Source organism: Bos grunniens, chromosome 18 (assembly GCF_055505025.1).
Source record: "Bos grunniens cultivar Pamir isolate PY7600 chromosome 18, Bosgru_T2T1.0, whole genome shotgun sequence".
Taxonomy (NCBI): Eukaryota; Metazoa; Chordata; class Mammalia; order Artiodactyla; family Bovidae; genus Bos; species Bos grunniens.
The window spans coordinates 55,025,890-55,039,290 of NC_141182.1; the positions used below are offsets into that span (position 1 = coordinate 55,025,890).

Below are 13,401 nucleotides of genomic sequence, written 5' to 3' on the forward strand. Positions count from 1 at the left end.
GGCCTGGTGTGCTGCGATTCATGGGGTTGCAAAGAGTCGGACACGACTGAGTGACTGATCTGATCTGATGTATATGAAAGCTTTTCTACTATGCTTGATAAAGGCTTGGGAAAGAACATCAAAAAAAAGGAAGAGATGGAAAAATTGGAAAACATAAACTAAATGAAATGGGATCACCGAATATGAAATAGAAAAAGTGAAACAAGCTAGATAAAAGATCAGCATAAAATCCAGTTGTTTTTAAACATGGTTGCTTATTAGAAACATCTGGAGCTTTGGACAAAAAAGGCAAAACTTGGGCATTTGTATTTTTCAGAAAATTTCAAGATAATTCTAATATGTATCTTGATTTTAAAAAGTGATGACAGGTTTTTCTATTAAATGGTAGTTTTGGTGATATAGAATTCTATTATTTTGTTAATCAATCATGATGCAATGGTGTTAAGTGACTAATAGTTACATAATCACAATAATAAAAGATATTTATTAGTTTTTCACAATCAATAGCCAGACAAAAAGTAAAAGACAATTAAAATTGCAACCCATAATGGAAATGTGATTAACTCAACCATATAAAATAATTATGTACAATTGGGGTGGTTAAGTAGAGTGATGTGGTAAGTGGAAGTGCATATATGCACGTTTTCCTCCAATCAGTCAGTCTATATCTTTTGGTTGGTGCATTTAATCCATTTACATGTAAGTTAATTATTGATATGTATGATCCTATTACCATTTTCTTAATTGTTTCAGGTGTATTTGGTTTAGGTCTTTCCCTTCTCTTGTGTTTCCTGCCTAGAAAAGTTCCTTTAGCATTTGTTGTAAAGTTGGTTTGGTGGTGCTGAATTCTCTTAACTTTTGCTTGTCTGGAAAGCTTTTGATTTCTCCATCAAATCTGAATGAGAGTCACGTTGGGTAGAGTGTTCTTGGTAGTCAGTTCTTCCCTTTCATCACTTTAAATATATCGTGCCATTCCCTTCTGGCTTGTAGAGTTTCTGTTGAGAGATCAGCTGATAAACCTGATGGGCTCTCCCTTATATGTCATTTGTCATTTTCCCTTGTTGCTTTTAATATTTGATCTTTGTCCTTAATTTTTGTCAGCTTGATTACTCTGTGTCTCAGTGGGTTCCTCTTTGGGTTTATCCTGCTGGAACTCTCTGAGCTTCCTGGACTTGGTTGACTATTTATGAAGTTTTCAGCTATTATCTCTTTAACTATTTTCTTGGGTCCTTTCTCTCTTTTTCTTCTGGGACCCCTATAATGCAAATGTTGGTGCCTTTAATGTTGTCCCAGAGGCTTCTTCAGCTGTCTTCATTTTCTTTTTTTCATTCTTTTTTCTATAGTCTGTTCCGTGGCAGTGATTTCCACCGTTCTGTCCTCCAGGTCACTTATTCATTCTTCTGCCTCAGTTATTCTGCTACTGATTCCTTCCAGTGTATTATTCCTCTCTGTTTGTGTCTTGCTCTGGTGGACAGAGCCTCTCTCAGTAAAGCTTTAATCCAATCGTCAGCTAATGGGTGGAGTTGCTGTTAGCTGCTTGGCAACCCACTCCAGTTTTCTTGCCTGGAGAATTCTATGGCCAGAGGAGCCCAGCAGGCTACAGTCCATGGGGTCGCAAAGAGTTGGACACGGCTGAGCGACTAACACTACCATGTCTGAGCCTTTCTTTCTTTTTTAAAAAAATATTTATTTGCTTGTCTGGGCTGGGTCTGGGATGTTTGATCTTCATCTCGGGAGTTGCAATTACTCAGCCCACGTGCCACAACTACTGAAGTTCGAGCACCCTAGAGCCCCAGCTCCACAACGGGAGAAGCCACTGCAATGAGAAGCCCGTGTGCTGCAATGAAGAGTAGCCCTTACTCTCAGCAACCAGAGAAAAGCCCGTGCAGCCATGAAGGCCCAATGTGGCCAAAAATACATAAATAAAGGAATAAAGAAGATGAATCTGAAAAATGGTGAAAAGTCAGGATTATATTGTCCAGAAAGCAAATGAAAGCTGACTTTCAGAAAGTCATAGATTAGGAGAGTAGAGGAAAGAACATGAGTGCTCGGTGCTAATATTAGATCCTGAAGACTCAGAAAATAGCTAGGATAGTTTCTGATGGGGCAAAAAGGCTGGTTGAGGTTCTGCTGCTCTACAAGTCAGTATGTGGATTTAGAAAATCTGGCTTCCAGTGGTGATGGAGATACTCATGGCTTGGGAAGATGTAGAGATGTCAGGTTGTGTTTAAAAGAAAAAAAAAAAAAGAGGTCTGATGAAAGACTCTGGCAACCCCTAGCTTTCATATTTTACATTCACTCACTGTTTCCTTGGATGAACCATTCAAAGTATTGTTCCAGTGACTGTGGTCTCTTAACAAATTTTGCACTCTTCCAGAAAAAATAACCAGACACAAACACATCTCTGGGATTTCGGACAAGGTAGATCACCTGAAAGAGAAAAATAGGATAATGAAAAATCAAGTCATTTTCTAACCTTTTTTCCCCCAACCTTCTTGATTTTCATAAAAATGGAGAAAAAGCCAAAGAATTCCCTGGTGGTCCAGTGGTTAAGATTCTGTGCTTCCACTGCAGGGGGTGTGGGTTTGATCCCTAGTCAGTGAAATAGGATCCCACCTGCTGTGTGATACAGCCAAACAAACAAACCAAAGTACCAGCTGGATATAGGAACACAGAGGGGTGAGAAAAACCACTCATGAAGGCAGAGTAACCACCCTGAATTTAGGCATTGATGTAAGCATGCTGCTTCTCAAATGAGCAACTTTCTGGTGCTTCTACATAAATGGCAGGAGGTATTTATTTAATTAAGACTGGCTAATTATTATTATTATTTTTTAGAGCAACAAAGGAGGATTATTCAGGGTATGATACAGTTATAAATCCTAGTTCGACTTTAAATGTGGTTTTCTAAGATTTTGGCATTATTGTTTCCCCTGGTCTCTGGCTTACACCTGGCTAGCATACCTACAGAATGGTCTACACATTTGTATTCCAGTATGGTTGTGTTACCATCAAATATAGACTCCCAGGTCCTACCCCATACCTACTGAATACAACTGCATTTCAATCAGATCTCCAAGAGATTCCTAGGCAAATTAAAGTTTAACAAGCATTGCTCAAGCCTATCTTTATTTTATATTTTTGTTTTTTGGCTGCACCCCATGGCATGCAGAGCTTCCCCGACCAGGGACTGAACTTGTGTCCCCTGCATTGGGGCTTTCCTGCTGGCTCAACAGTAAATAATCCATTTGCAATGTAGGAGACACAGGAGATGCAGCTTCGATCCCTGGCTTTGGAAGATCCCCCGGAGGAGGGCATGGCAACCCACTCCAGTATTCTTGCCTGGAGAATCTCAGGGACGAGGAGCCTGGTGGGTTACAGTCCGTGGGGTTGAAAAGAGTTGGACATGACTTAAACAACAGAGCACCACTGGCCCACCGGGGAAGCCCTGATGAAGACTGTCTTGACTGCTGTACACTGACCTTGGCCTTGGATTTGAAGAAAGACTTGGGGAAGAGTTGGATGGGGAGGTGAGAACTGATGAGACGTGGGCCTTCCTTCTCCTTTAGTAATTCATACCCATGCTTAGTCTCTACCCAGGGGGAGCGGTCCCAAATGGGCTCAGATTGGACCCACTTGGGATCCCCCTTGGAGTAAATCAGGCAGACAGTTTCAATCAACCAGTTCGTTCCTAGATAAAGAAAGGAAAACCATGATCAATCATTTTAATCTGACTCTAAAAAATTCTCATAAGGTATACAGATCATAAAAGGTGCCATCTTAACCATCTTTAAATTACAGTTCAGTTGTTGTTTAGCCACTCAGTTATATCCAACTCCTTTTGCAACCCCATGGACTGTAGCACTCCAGGCTCCTCTGTCCATGGGATTTTCCAGGCAAGAATACTGGAGTGGCAGCTATTAAATAGAATGCATTTGAATCAGTTCTAGTGAGGTGGATGAAACTGGAGTCTATTATACAGAGTGAAGTAAGTTAGAAAGAAAAACACCAATACAGTACATTAACGCATATATATGGAATTTAGAAAGATGATAACAATGACCCTATATACCAGATAGCAAAAGAGACACAGATGTAAAGAACAGACTTTTGGACTCTGTGGGAGAAGGCAAGGGTGGAATGATTTGAGAGAATAGCATTGAAACATGTATATTAACATATGTGAAATAGATTGACAGTCCAGGGTTGATGCATGAGACAGGGTGCTCAGGGCTGGTGCACTGGGATGACCTAGAGGGATGGGACTGGGAGGGAGGTGGAAAGGGGGGTGCTCAGGATGGGGAACACATGTACACCCATGGCTGATTCATGTGAATGCATGGCAAAACCACCACAATATTGCAAAGTAATCAGCCTCCAATTAAACTAAATAAATTAATTTTAAACAATAAAGAAAAAAAAGAATACTGGAGTGGGTTGCCATTTCCTTCTCCAGGGGATCTTCCCGACCCAGGGATCATACCCACGTCTCCTGCATAGGCAGGCGGACTCTTTACCACTGAGCCACCAGGCACCCCTGTACAGCTCTGTAGGGCTAAATATATTTACATGGTTATGCAAACAATCTGCAGAACTTTTCCATCTTGCACAGCTGAACCTCTTGCCCATTAAATAACAACTTCCTATTTTCTTCTCCTTCCTGGCAACCATTCCACTTTTTGTTTCTGATACCTCATTTAAGTGGAGTCATACATACCATGCAGAGCTTGGTGGCTCAGATGATAAAATATCTGCCTGCAATGCAGAAGACCCGGGTTTGATCCCTGGGTCGGGAAGATCCGCTGGAGAAGGGAATGGCTACAAACTACAGCATTCTTGCCTGGAGAATTCCATGGACAGAGGAGCCTGAAGTGCTAGAGTCTATGGGATCATGAAGAATCAGACACAACTGGGTGACTAAAACTTTCACTTCACTCCATACATACTATGTCTTCATAGTTTATCCGTGTTGTAGCAAGTGTCAGAGCTCCATTCCTTTCTAAGGCTGAATAATATTCTCAATATGTGGATAGTAATTTATGTTTACCCATTCATCTGTCAATGGACCTTTGGGTTGCTTCTATGCTTTGGCTATTTGCTTAAATCCTTTGAACATGTTCCCATTGCTCTTGGCCTTTGAACAGATTCCCATTGCCCTTGGCTCATCATTACCACAGCACTTCTGATGACTTCAGCCTTGCTTCTTGCCCAATCACAGTCCCTCTATGACCCCACCCCTCATAGATATATGATCCACATCCTTTCAGTTCAGTAAATTTATCAAGTTCTTTTCCAATTCCTGATCACTATCCATGCTGATACCTTTACTGGAAAATCTCTCCTTTTTGAAAAGTTATATTTATTTATGCATTTATTTTTGGCTGGGTCTTGCTGTACTTGGGCTTTCTCCAGCTGGGGTGAGCAGGGGGCGACTCTCTAGTTGTGATGCTCGGGCTTCTCATTGCAGTGACTTCTCCTGTTGCAGAGCATGGGCTCTAGACCGGCAGGCTACAGTAGTTGTGGCACACGGGCATAATTGCTCCACAGCATGGAGGATCTTCCTGGACCAGGGTTTGAACCCATGTCCCCTGCATTGGCAGGCAGATTGTTACCCACTGGACCATCAGGGAAGTCCTGGAAAATATCTCTTTTCATGAAATAATTTCACATTCACTCTTTTTTGAAGAAAGAAAAACATTTTATTTTCCTGCTGCTAATTCATTCCTTTTTCTAAAAAAAAGTGATTTATTTATTGTATTATTTAAGGCTGTGCTGAGTCTTCATTGCTGCACATGGGCTTTCTTGCAGTGAGCAGGGGCTACTGAGAAGCCTTCTCATTGCAGTGGCTTCTTTTCTTGTGAAGCACAGGCTCTGGGCACATGGGCTTCAGCAGCTGTGGCTTGTGGGCCCTAGAGCACGGCTCAGTAGCTGTGGTGTACAGGCTGAGTTGCACCACAGGATGTGGAATCTTCCCTGACCAGGGATCAAACAGCGAAGCCCTGCGTTCACTCTTTTTGATCTCAATTTAGATGTCATTTCTTCTACTTTGCTTTTTGGCTGAGGTAGTTATGTTTTATTCCCTACCCAAGCCCTCCCACTTTATTTTATTGACTTATTGCTAACAAATTAAAGACGTATATATTTAACACCCTCAGTTCAAAAATAGTAGGGGCAACCTGGCAAGACTAAACTCTCCATTGCTCCATTATATTATACAAATAATGCTTGTTTCTGCTAGCAGGGAGCTTATTGTCTCTTTCATATAAAGCAGAAATAGGGCATCCCTGGGGCTCAGTGGTAAAGAATCCGCCTGCCAATGCAGGAGAAATGGGTTCGATCCCTGACCTGGGAAGATCCCACAGGCAGTGGGGCAACTGCCCGTGCGCTGTAACTACTGAGCTATGAGTCACAACTACTGAAACCCTAGAACCCAGGCTCCACAACAAGAGAAGTTACCTCTAGAGAAGCCCTCACACTGCAACTAGAGAAGGCCCACAGAGCAATGAAAACGTAACACAGTCCAAAATAAACCAATAGTTGCTGAGAGCCACCATGGGAGATCCCACCCATGACAAAGGTCATGCAGAAGAGACCTGACAGGCAAAGGCGGATCAGGCCTCAAGGGACCCCCTAAATCTGCTCGAACATCTACCCCAAAACCAAAATCTGTCTACTGTTTATTATATTATGTTTTTCACCAACTCTTCTGACATTAACAGGGGGCTATCCCCGACCACCTTTCTCTGAAAAAAATCAACTTAGGACTTTAGTTAATAGACATGATAAAAATATTTCAATTCAAACCCCTCTGTTGACATTCTAGCTTGCCTGACAGGTTTATCCATACTCTTGCAATTAACACACATGATTGTTCACAACTCCCCAACCTTAAAAGACATGAGAAGCCAAAACATTCTAAAAGTCCTAATAAACATAGAGTCCTTTAAGAGATAAAAAATTATTAAAATAGATAGTACTGGTAAAGGGTTTCATTGTTGAGCCAATGCTTGCTGCCAAGTTCCCATATCCCTTATCCATTGTACACCTAGGAGTACATTAGTTAACATAGTTGAAATGTAACCTTAGAATTAACCACATCAGACCTTTGAGCTAATTGGTTCTTTCTTTGTTATGACCCATTGGACCTTTGCTCTGTGAAAATGTAACTCTGTTTAACACTTTCTGAGGCTGACATAGATTACAAATATTAAAAAAAAAAAACACTTCAAAAAAAATAAGTTTTCTGGTTGAACAGGCTTTATCAAAAAAGGGTCATAAAATGTCCACAGGCCTCCAAGGCCAAAAGATATTGTACACAACACTGTTTATAAAAAAGATATACAAAAAAATCCTGGTTTTGACAAAGACAAAACAGATGTAATGTTTGGGCTGACTCGGTATGACTTTGCATCTTTCATTTCCCTCTATGTACAAGTCAAGATATAAAAGTTCCTTTTAAAAATAAAGTTATGGGCCTCGCTCACCGAAGCTTGGTCTCCCCGTGTCATTCTTTTTTTCCTTTTGCCTCCTTTTCTTTCTCTGTTCTTCTTTCAGGATGACTCCTTGGAACACAGAAGCTTTATTGGCTTTCTGTGTTAATCAAAGAAGATCAAGTGTCTTTCTCTTCTCTTTATTCTTTCTCCTTTATTCTCTTATCGTTTGACCCCGGACTATCAGGTTTCAATCCATTATAAGGCCCGTGTCATCTCTCTCTCACCGACGCCATCTTTCCTGAGGGTACCCTAGGATCCTGCTGGGGCTGGACCCCGACAAGTGGTGCCCAACGAGGGGCCCCGAAGATAAGTCTCCCCATTGTTCAGTTTTTTGGGACGGCTAGGACCCCACTCAGGGTGCTGCAGACCCCTCTACATAAGATAGGTAGGGTGAGAAGGAGTGGGTAGTGGAATCTTTTCGCACTAACAGAAGTAAACAAGATAATAAATTTTCTGACATAGGTAACTCTAAAACTAAAAAACAAAAGCTCTTTATACAAGTAATCTTAAAACTGTTAGACAAAAGAGGAATTAAGGTTAAGAAAACTAATGTTCAATCCTTTTTTACATTTAAACAAAAACAGTGTCCGCTGCGCCTGAGCACCCTGGCGAGCTCCCTCTGCCTCTACCCAAACCTTTAAAAATTTATTACACTTTACATGGCCCCCAAAAAAAGTCCCCACTGATACATTTTCTTTATAAAACATGATTAGAGACGCTTTAAATCCTGCTCATAAATCTAAAGGGTAAATAATTTGAGATTATAATGCAGGACGGTTAAGATTGTACCTGTGAGTGGCCGACAAGTTTACAAAAAAAAACACAAAACCCAAAAAAGAAAAAAACAACAGTCATAGAGGGCCACACACACACACACAAAAGAAAGAAAGAAAGAAAAAGAAAAAAAAAGAAAAACGAAAAAGAGATTATAAGGGGGAGAGAGAGATGGGGTGAGACAGCAGGAAAAAAAAGAGAGAGAGAGATAGAGACTTAAAAAAAAAAAAAAAAAAACTCTGTGAGTCCCAGAAAAAAACTAGAGAAAAACAGAAAAGACTGAAAAAAAAAAAGTGATATGCGGGGTGGGGGTGCTGCAACAACAAAAAAAAAAAAGTGAGAGAGAGACTGAAAAAGACAAGAGATTCAAACGCCAGAGACACAGAGACAACAGGTGAGACTGGAAAAAAAGAGACAAGATAAAAAAAAGATAAAAAGTTTTTTAAACAAAAAAACTTTTAAAACAGACGCGTACACAATATATAAAATGTGCTCCTTAAAAAAAAAACCCTCAGGGGTGCCTCACCCAGACTAAAAAAAAAGCAAAACGGTAACGAGACTTGACACCAATATTAACCCCTGACGTGCCAGTTACTCCAATTCCAACGGGAGTGGCTGGCCCCCTACCTGAGGACATTGTAAAATTTGTGCTGAGGCGTAGCTCGCTTTCTTTTCAAAAAATTTCGGTGGTGCCTGGTATAATAAGTTCTAATTATATTGAAAAAATTAAAGTTTTGATCTCACCGCCTACCAAAACTGTACAAATTAATAAAGGCCAAAAATTCTCACAAAATTCTCCATCAAAATACAGCTGGTTTAAGGTATAAATTTCATACCCCGGCCAGATGTGTTTGTTGCTAACTTGTGAGAGAAGACATGTTTGTATTTTTCCTCAAGACACAGATTCTCCAATTTAGATCCCGGAGCGCCGCCAGCCGCGCCCCACACCCTCCTCGCTACACCCAGCGACCTGGAGCCAAAAAAGTTTGTGCCGCGAGTGAAGACCAAAAAAAAAAACCACGCCCACAGAGTGCGGTCCAGACCAACGCGGCTCCGTCCGGCGAGAGGAGAGCGCCCCGGGCCCAGGTGGCGGCTAGCCCGAGTCCCCGACCCCTGCTCCTCCGCCCGCCATAGACGCCGCGGCCCACAGCCTGCCGCTCGCGTTCTGCCTCCGGCTGCTGGCGACACTGCTCCCCCGGGTCGACGCCTGCGGCTGCTCCCCGGTACACCCACAACAGGCGTTTTACAATACAGGTACAGTGATCAGGGCCAAAGCGGTCAATAAAAAAGAGGTAGACCTAACATAATATCTTGTAAACAATGTATCGGAGAAGGCAATGGCAACCCACTCCAGTACTCTTGCCTGGAAAATCCCATGGACGGAGGGGCCTGGTGGGCTGCAGTCCATGGGGTCCCTAGGAGTCGGACACGACTGACTGACTTCACTTTATTTTTCCACTTTCATGCATTGGAGAAGGACATGGCAACCCACTCCACTGTTCTTGCCTGGAGAATCTCAGGGACCGGGGAGCCTGGTGGGCTGCCGTCTATGGGGTCGCACAGAGTCGGACACGACTGAAGCGACTTAGCAGCAGCAGCAGCAAACAATGTATGCTCTCATCTTGTTTGACCTCTCAACATAATGTTTGCTCCTTTATAATATCACAATGTCCACCCTGTCTCATGGTGCCTGTGACTGTGATTTATTGGTATAACTATGGTCTTTCTGTGTTACAACAACTACAAGATTTAATACGATAACCAAGGTTTGTGGGCTTACTTATCTTAAAAATATCAGCTTTAATAACTACAATTACTTCTGTTACTGTGGCGACAATATCATTGACTCAACAAGTACATACTGCTCAATATGTTAATACTGTGTCTAAAAATGTCTCTTTAACACTGACAACACAAAAAATTATAAATAAAAAATTAAAAATAGAGGTAGATGCCTTAAAAAAACAATAATACATATTAATATTAAATTACAGGCTGTAAAGGTGAGATAGACACTGTCCTGTCATGCTGACTACCGGTAGATTTGTATAACACCCCTAAAAATAAACGAGACAGATTATAACTAAAAAAAAAATTAAAAACCACATTTCAGAAATATAAAATAGTTCCAATATTAGTTTAGATTTAAAAAAACTTCACAATCAGATAAAGACCATGAAACACTCCCGATTAGACTTTACTGCCACAAAAACAACAAATGACTTTTTCCATACATTTTCTAACTTTATTAAAAAAAAAAAAATTCTGTCTACTATTTTTAGCTATGCTGCTGTGGCCATTCTAATTCTGCTTCTCATAATTATTCTTCCTTATATTGTCAAAACTCTTCAACAAAACACTCAAAAACTCACGACTAAATTACATCTGGCTGTCTTAAAAAATAAAAAAGGGGGAGATGCTGAGAGCCACCACGGGAGATCCCACCCATGACAAAGGTCATGCAGAAGAGACCTGACAGGCAAAGGCGGATCAGGCCTCAAGGGACCCCCTAAATCTGCTCGAACATCTACCCCCAAACCAAAATCTATCTACTGTTTATTATATTATGCTTTTCACCACCTCTTCTGACATTAACAGGGGGCTATCCCCGACCACCTTCCTCTGAAAAAAATCAACTTAGGACTTTAGTTAATAGACATGATAAAAATATTTCAATTCAAACCCCTCTGTTGACATTCTAGCTTGCCTGACAGGTTTATCCATACTCTTGCAATTAACACACATGATTGTTCACAACTCCCCAACCTTAAAAGACATGAGAAGCCAAAACATTCTAAAAGTCCTAATAAAAATAAATAAATAAATAAAAGTCCTAATAAACATAGAGTCCTTTAAGAGATAAAAAATTATTAAAATAGATAGTACTGGTAAAGGGTTTCATTGTTGAGCCAATGCTTGCTGCCAAGTTCCCATATCCCTTATCCATTGTACACCTGGGAGTACATTAGTTAACATAGTTGAAATGTAAAAAAAACAAACAACAGCCTTAGAATTAACCACATCAGACCTTTGAGCTAATTGGTTCTTTCTTTGTTATGACCTTTGCTCTGTGAAAATGTAACTCTGTTGAACACTTTCTGAGGCTGACATAGGTTACAAATACAAAAAAAAAACCAAAAAAAATAAGTTTTCTGGTTGAACAGGCTTTATCAAAAAAGGGTCATAAAATGTCCACAGGCCTCCAAGGCCAAAAGATATTGTACATAACACTGTTTATAAAAAAGATACAAAAAAAAAAAAAATCCTGGTTTTGATAAAGACAAAACAGAGGTAATGTTTGGGTTGACTCGGTATGACTTTGCATCTTTCATTTCCCTCTATGTACAAGTCAAGATATAAAAGTTCCTTTTAAAAATAAAGTTATGGGCCTCGCTCACCGAAGCTTGGTCTCCCCGTGTCATTCTTTTTTTCCTCTTCCCTCCTTTTCTCTCTCTGTTCTTCTTTCAGGATGACTCCTTGGAACACAGGAGCTTTATTGGCTTTCTGTGTTAATCAACGATCAAGCCTCTTTCTCTTCTCTTTATTCTTTCTCCTTTATTCTCTTATCGTTCGACCCCAGACTATCAGGTTTCAATCCATTATAAGGCCCGTGTCATCTCTCTCTCGCTGACACCGTCTTTCCTGAGGGTACCCTAGGATCCTGCTGGGGCTGGACCCCAACATATAGTAATAATAAAAGCAAGAAGCTAAATTCTATTTTAAAAAGAATGTGAATATTTAAGGTGTTCGTGTTCGTTTGTTACATGTCACATTGTGAAAAGACTACCACTATCGAGCTAATTAACTATTACATCATCTCACAGAATTACCTCCCTCCCCTACTTATTCTGGAGAAGGCAATGGTACCCCACTTCAGTACTCTTGCCTGGAAAATCCCATGGATGGAGGAGCCTGGTAGGCTGCAGTCCATGGGGTTGTGAAGAGTCGGTCGGACGCAACTGAGCGACTTCACTTTCACTTTTCACTTTCACGCATTGGAGAAGAAAATGGCAAGCCACTTCAGTGTTCTTGCCTGGAGAATCCCAGGGATGGGGGAGCCTGGTGGGCTGCTGTCTATGGGGTCGCACAGAGTTGGACACGACTGAAGCGACTTAGCAGCAGCAGCCTCCTACTTCTTCTAGGGCTTCCCTGATGGCTCAGTGGTAAAGAATCCACCTGCCAACGCAGGAGACAGAAGAGATTAGGATTCAGTCCCTGGGTCAGGAAGATCCCCTGGAGAAGGAGATGGCAGCCCTCTCCAGTATTTTTACTTGAAGAATCCCATGGACAGAGGAGCCTGGTGGGCTACAGTTCATGAGGTTCCACAATGAGGCGGACAGGACTGGGCGACTAAACAACAGCAGCCCATTTCCTCCACAGACTTCACTGTCCATCTTCTTCCACTCCTCTCTACAAACAGCCAAATCTGCCTTATGCTTCATTCCCATGGTTTCCTCCGATGCCTTTGATTACCCTCTCTGAGCACTCAGCTGACTGTGTAACTGCCTGGCTCGACCCTTTTCTCTGGACATCAGTGGTATCAGTGCACATTTCTATTCCCCTAATGCATTGTCAGCATACAGAAAGCATTCCACCTGTCTACTGAATGAATGAGGGCCACAGCCACAGCCTGTCAGTATCTGATCCTGCTTCCTTACCTGATTTGGGGAAAGTCAGCAGTAAGACATCTTCATCTTTAATAAGAAAACTCTCCTGTACCTCTCTCAGGAGTTCAGGTGAGTAATCCACACTTGGGAAGGGTATCCCTTCAAACCACAGGAACTTTCCTGTCATGACGATGAGCTCTTTCTACCTCTCGTGAGCCTTTTAGCCGTAGTCACTATTGGACTGGGAGATCCGTTGTATAGTCAGCATGGAACAATCATTAATCTCTCCCAGGTCGTTGATGAGTGTTCCTGTCCATAAAAAGAGAGGGTCACAAGATTGATAATATTGGGCAACCGTGAAGTCATTCAGAGAACATTCTGTTGTGACCTGAGTTTGACTTCATGGGAGGGAACCAGGAGTTTGGTAACAAGATGGAGGGTGTAGACATGTGGCGGATTAAAGATGAATATTTTTAAGAATTATTTATATATTGGCTGGATTAGGTCTTCATTGCTGTGTGTGGGCT

At 41.5% G+C, this 13,401-nt stretch overlaps 1 protein-coding gene across 3 annotated transcripts in view; it reads right to left on the reverse strand.

The window, feature by feature from the left end:
• The window catches only part of LOC147354143 (sulfotransferase 2A1-like), a 29,528-nt gene extending 16,357 nt beyond the window's left edge, over window positions 1-13,171 (reverse strand). Inside the window, exons 1-4 of one of the 3 annotated variants that reach the window (XR_015145154.1) lie at window positions 12,926-13,171; window positions 11,666-11,743; window positions 3,483-3,691; window positions 2,304-2,430 (exon numbers count right to left, since the gene is read on the reverse strand). Coding sequence is in view for 2 of the 3 variants with exons in the window: in XM_086349662.1 (XP_086205788.1) it covers window positions 2,304-2,430; window positions 3,483-3,691; window positions 11,666-11,743; window positions 12,926-13,061 (550 nt within the window). In the remaining variant the exon portion in view is untranslated. The remainder of the gene's footprint in view (window positions 1-2,303; window positions 2,431-3,482; window positions 3,692-11,665; window positions 11,744-12,925) is intronic. The other 2 variants (XM_086349662.1, XM_086349663.1) reach the window with 2 other exon arrangements.
• Window positions 13,172-13,401: the final 230 nt, after the last annotated feature.